The following is a 5,922-nucleotide window of genomic DNA, read 5'->3' as shown; positions in this document are numbered from 1 at the left end:
TAATTAATTAATTAATTTATTTATTTATTTAACCAGATTTATTATAGTTAAGGCTAAAACTACAATTTAAATAATAAAAAAACAGTGTTGTTACTTGAAATAAAATAAATATTTACTGAAAAAACAAATAAAACAAACAAAAATGTATAATTATAAAAAAATTTTGCATACTGTATTTATTTATTTATTTATTTAACCAGGGTTATTATAGTAAAAAATTATAGTTATAGCTAAAACTATAAAAAATGTTACTTTGAAAATAAACATTTACTGAAAATAGTTTATTTTAACCTTTATTTCATTGAAACATTTCTCATTTTTATTTAGTTTGATTTAATAAACTAAAATAACTAAAACTGAAAAAATAAATAAAATACAATAAACAAAAACAAATAACTAAAAGTGACAAAAAACACAACTAAATTACTTCAGTTTTAACTAAAACAAATGAAAACAGGAAATATGTATATGTATATATATAAAAATATATAAACAATTCTAAATATTATTAAAAACTAGAAAAAGTATCTCAATAATACTAAAATAACACTGACATAAATATGCATAAATACACTATAAAGACCAAAAACAATTGCAAAATGTCCTCAATTGTTGCCACCTGCAAGTCAAATGAATATTCTGAGCAGTATTCATGTTATTTTGATGTTATTTTGTTAAAAAGAAACTGAAATGCATTGTAAGTGTCAAGGGTCAGAGATGGAAAAAATGCTTTGAATAACTAAATTATGCCTGTTTTATAACAGTACACCTGAACTTGAAAGCTACATGGTAAACTACTACAAGTTGTACATAGACCACTTTAAACATGTTGAAAAATGTAAATGATTAAACAATTTAAACCTCTTCTTTTTTATAATCAGCACTCCACCATCTCATTTTTAATTATTAACACCTCTGATTAAACAGTAAACAGCTACTGATAGAGCTTTTATGATGTTAAGAAAAGAGAAGATTCAAAGTACAAACTCACTCAATTAAAGAAGTCTGATCCAGGGTCAGTTTCTGCCTTTCACATGCTTACGACTGACCTTATATGGACTGATGGATCTGACTCTGGATCAGTCCACTGAGAAACTCCATGTATTTAGGCCTGTGCTGCTATAAATCACATCACTACCAAACACCAGTACGTTCTACACACCTACTGTACAAACACAGCACTGAATCAGTCTAAATACTACACTACAACACGTATAAGTCCAATTACCTGCATATCTGAATGTATTTGACCACCAGCAACAGGAGGAACTTCAAAATATGGAGGAAAAAAAACAGAAAAGTGTCAAATAAAAACAAGCCCTATGACACATTTCAAGTGGGCGACAGTTTGTTTGAGCTCTAGTAGGCCAAATGTGGAAATTATGAACACCAGCATAAGTGGAAGTTAAAATAATGACTTTTGTGCCAACAGCAAAAGCCAGTTTGAGCTGTTCTGCCATAGAAATGGGTGTATCAACTGTGATCTCCAGGAATGTGTCTAAACCTGCCTTAATAGTAATACTGAGGCTGAACGGTGAATTTTGATGAAACAATGGTTTCGTGAAGTTTTCTCATAATTACCTTTGACATACGAGTCCCACTTTCTCCTGTAGTTCAGGTCCATGTAAACATCTGCGCAGAGATCTGGAGAGCAGCTGGCCAGAACACCGAACACTTTGTACTCGTACAAACCCGTTTCCTGTCGAACATGACATTAAAGACGAATGCATCACAAACATGGCCCAGATCACAGCCAGAGCCTGTAACGCTGAACAAGCATCATGATATATGACTCATATGTGCGCTGTTATGGATGCACGATTTAGGGGAAACTGAACCCAGTGCATGTGGACAGGATCTCTTGAATGCATCAGTCACGCTTGCTTTTGTTGTATGTTTTTGCTTAGAAATCACTAAAACATCTGGATCTGATGTCATTTCAACCCCACTGAGCCAAATTATCTTATGGAACGAATAAATCCTATGCATGTATTTTATAAAACACAATGCAATCTGTGAATTTATAACACACATTGTGTTTTCACATAAAAGAAATGTAGTGCCCTGTCACTCAATTCACTCATTATATTATATTACATTATATTATAGTATATCATATTATATTATATTATATTATATTATATTATATTATATGTGACCCTGGAGAACAAAACCAGTCATATAGACCATTATAGATCATCTGAAAGCTGAAAGCTTTCCACTGATTTCCGAGATGCAACTATTTGTAAATCTGAAATCTGAGGGTGCTAAATAAATAAATAAATAAAAATATTGAGAAAATTGCCTTTAAAGTGGTCCAAATAAAGTTCCTAGCAATGCATATTACTAATCAAAAAGTTTTGATATATTTACGGAAGGAAAAATACAAAATATCTTCATGGAACATAATCTTTACTTAATATCCTAATGATTTTTGGCATAAAAGAAAATTTTATCATTCTGACCCATACAATGTATTTTTGGATATTGCTACAAATATACCTGTGCTACTTATGACTGGTTTTGTGGTCCAGGGTCCAATATTATATTATTTTATATTACATTATATTGCATTATATTATATTATATTATCATTTATATAGTTACATTTTCAACTCCAGTGAATACTTGTGAGGGTTATGGGGTAAGTTGACACAATGAAACCTCTAATTGAACAGCGTATATACATATATATATATATATATATATATATATATATATATTTATTTATATTTATTTATTTATTCTAAAAAAACAATTATGAAACAAAGTAATGCAAGAACATGTTATAAAAAGGATGAATGAATGAATGAATGAATGAACAAATAAATAAATAAATAAACAAATAAATGAATAAATAAATAAATAAATAGACATATTTGGAAACTGAAAATCATTTATCATAATAATAAATAACAAAATATAATCTAAAAATATGATGATATTGGGATTCCAGTTTAGAGGAAAAAAAAAAAAAATCATTAAAATGCATTTTAGTTTCTAAAACACATTAGTGTTTAGTATTATTGAGATAATAGAATTTTATCTAAAATAAATCTAATTTAACTAAAATAAATGATATATATAAATGATATATATATATATATATATATATATAATTTATTTTAGTTAAATTACTTTTTTGTTTTTGTATTCGATTTTGTAATGTTTATATAGCTTTTATTCATTTTTATTTAAGTTTTAATTGTTTTAGTACATAAACTTTAAATAAAAATTGAGATTTATTGATATTTATGTTTTTTTTATTTCATTATTATTATTATTATTATTATTATTATTATGAGATTTTACTACGTTTTTTGTTGAAGTTGTATATTAACTCAACAGAATATGTCTGAAACTTTAGCAGTGAGTTTGAAGCTTATGAATGGTATCATTACGTTATCATTATATTATGTATACAATATTACGTACAGTATCTTCAGTACTATATTGAAGAATATATGTCCTTTGGACATTTTTTTCCTGCAGTTTGCTTATAATATCAACCAAACGCAATCACTGTATTATGTTAGACTGTATATATTTAGTTTATGTTGTGTATACGGTTAAAGTATAACGTTAGTGTAAAGCAGACGACAGTTCGCTCTGCCGCATTGTTTTGGTTGTGCGCGTCGTGTCATTCATCATATAATCACCTTGTTATAAAGTCTGTATATTTTGACGTTCATAGTCTCGGTGAAGAACTCCCAGCCGCCGTCGAGCTGCGGCTCGTCCAGTTCGGTCCACGCCTGCTGAAACTCCTCATCGCTGAAGAGCAGAGCCATGTTGCTGTTTCCACCAGAATCATGTGAACGCAGGCGCTGACGTCAGAGCGCAGCTGATCTCACGCCACGTGCTCCCGTTCCTGCATGACGCTACACTAAAAAGTTTCCTTTTAATGCGGAATCGATATTTTATTATTGGTCTATATTTTACGCACCTAAACGAAAAGTACCATGGCAATATATAAGCACCCAGTGTGTCCGGCATTTCTTCTTTTGTGATTAATTTACTTTGTATGTGGGTTTTGTAACAATTGTAATTTTATTTTTTTAACATCTTAATTATATAACAACATTTTTTATAAATAGAAATACATTTTTTATATTTTATTTTCATTTATTTCATGAACATCTACCAATTACCTGTTTGTAAACATTCGAGATGTGCGATAAAATTAAAAAAAAGTTACGAAAAAATGTTAATAGTAATAGAGGGTTTGCACTGACGTCACGTTCTGGTCAGTTACCCGGATGCGCGGCCATTGCGGTGATACTCATATGTAAACAAAAGCATTAATTGCATGGTTAGTGTACCACTGAAGATGTTTTTCTACTAATTTATGCCGTCTAAACTACGGAAAATGTGTGGAAGTTGCTAAATCATATAGAGAATGACTTAGTAAGCAGAAAAGGTTGTTTTATTTTGACAGACTAAAGTTAATACAGGGCTCAACGCTAAGCAGCAACAGTGTTTTATTGGTTACTGCTGTACACAAAGCTCCGCAACGCTGCTTTATGATGCGTTATACAGATGCTGGATGAAAAGAAAAAGCCATGTAAACTTTTCTGAAAACAGACAGTTCCCCTCCGAGACACGTTCATACAAACTCCTACCCCCAATTCATTATTACGGGTTTCTTCCAATGTGCATCGTGAAAAGTAAGATTGATCTGCCTGCTACAGTATTTACTCCTTTTTATGTCCGTCTTCAGCTGTTAACGGGCGATTGGCCTCCGTTATCGCAGACTGATGGCCCGACATAGTGAATTACTTTCGTTTCTTCGTTTTTCGTCAAGCCTATACGCGAGCTCCGTTCGGTTCAATGGCATTGTTTACACTCAGTGCTGCCGCAATGGCCGACTTCCGGATTGATGACGTAACGTGAAAACACTCTGTAGGCTTAAATATTTCATGCTGTAACTGTAGGGCTAATACAATACGTCCCCTATGAACAGCATATGTAAATGTTATGTAGCCCTATTGTTTAAATCAAATTTATGCTTTAAAAGTAGAGTAATCATAGCAGTTTCATCCGTAGTATGTACGTTTAAACGTCTGCATTTAGCTTCAAATGGCGTCTTTGAGTACAGTATTCTATAAAAAATGATTTGCATTCCGATTTTGACATCAAAAGGCACAAAAATATATATTTTTTCTTATTCCATGGATTTTACCTGTTTACCTCCACTTGTTACCAGTGTTCTGAAACCACTATGTGTGTGCAGATGCAAGTGACGTCACTGTGACGTCAACTCAAAATTGGTCTTTTACACCACAGCAGTCGGTCATATTGGCGGCTCTGAATGTAAACAGTGCCACTGAACTGAACGAAACTTGCATATTTTGCTGATTATTGTTGCTGAAAATGGTCAATCATTGTAATGTTTTGGGCTGTACTAATCGGTCGGACCAGGACAAACATTTGGAGTACTATAGACTGACAAAAGCTATAACAAATCGAGGAGAAGAGTGCAAAAAACTGTTTGTGGTTGGCCAAACTGAACGAGGATTTCCAGGTCAAGAATCCTGACAACATTCGTGTTTGTTCTCAGCATTTCCACTCAGGTAGGATGAAATATTACGCTAATATCTTAATACTGCTTGTATGTGTCTTTGCCACCTGTTAACTGTATAGTTTGTCAAAATATTGTGCCCTTTCGTGCTTACTAAGTCCTTCTCTATATGATTTAGCAGCTTCCACACATTTTCTCCGTGGTTAAGACAACATAAATTAGCAGAACAACATATTCAGTAGTACATTAACCATGCAATCCATGCTGTTGTTTACATCCGAGTATCACCAATATGGCCGCACAGCCAGGTAACTGACCAAATCATGACGTTTATTTGTGTTGTTGTCGTCGTTGTGTAAGACATGTAAAGTCCAGTCATTACCTCAAAATAAACGCTGATGACG

The 5,922-nt window shown here is 32.1% G+C and overlaps 1 protein-coding gene across 2 annotated transcripts in view; it reads right to left on the bottom strand.

The window, feature by feature from the left end:
• pctp (phosphatidylcholine transfer protein) overlaps nt 1-3,835 on the bottom strand; it is a 12,675-nt gene extending 8,840 nt beyond the window's left edge. For both annotated transcript variants that reach the window (XM_051106548.1, XM_051106549.1), the window contains exons 1-2: nt 3,660-3,835; nt 1,582-1,699 (exon numbers count right to left, since the gene is read on the bottom strand). In XM_051106548.1, the coding sequence (XP_050962505.1) occupies nt 1,582-1,699; nt 3,660-3,788 (247 nt within the window). In that variant the 5' untranslated portion in view covers nt 3,789-3,835. The remainder of the gene's footprint in view (nt 1-1,581; nt 1,700-3,659) is intronic.
• Between the last annotated feature and the right edge of the window lie 2,087 nt (nt 3,836-5,922).

This window comes from Labeo rohita, chromosome 3 (genome assembly GCF_022985175.1).
Source record: "Labeo rohita strain BAU-BD-2019 chromosome 3, IGBB_LRoh.1.0, whole genome shotgun sequence".
In the NCBI taxonomy this organism is placed as follows: Eukaryota; Metazoa; Chordata; class Actinopteri; order Cypriniformes; family Cyprinidae; genus Labeo; species Labeo rohita.
This window is presented reverse-complemented; position numbering and strand designations above follow the sequence as displayed.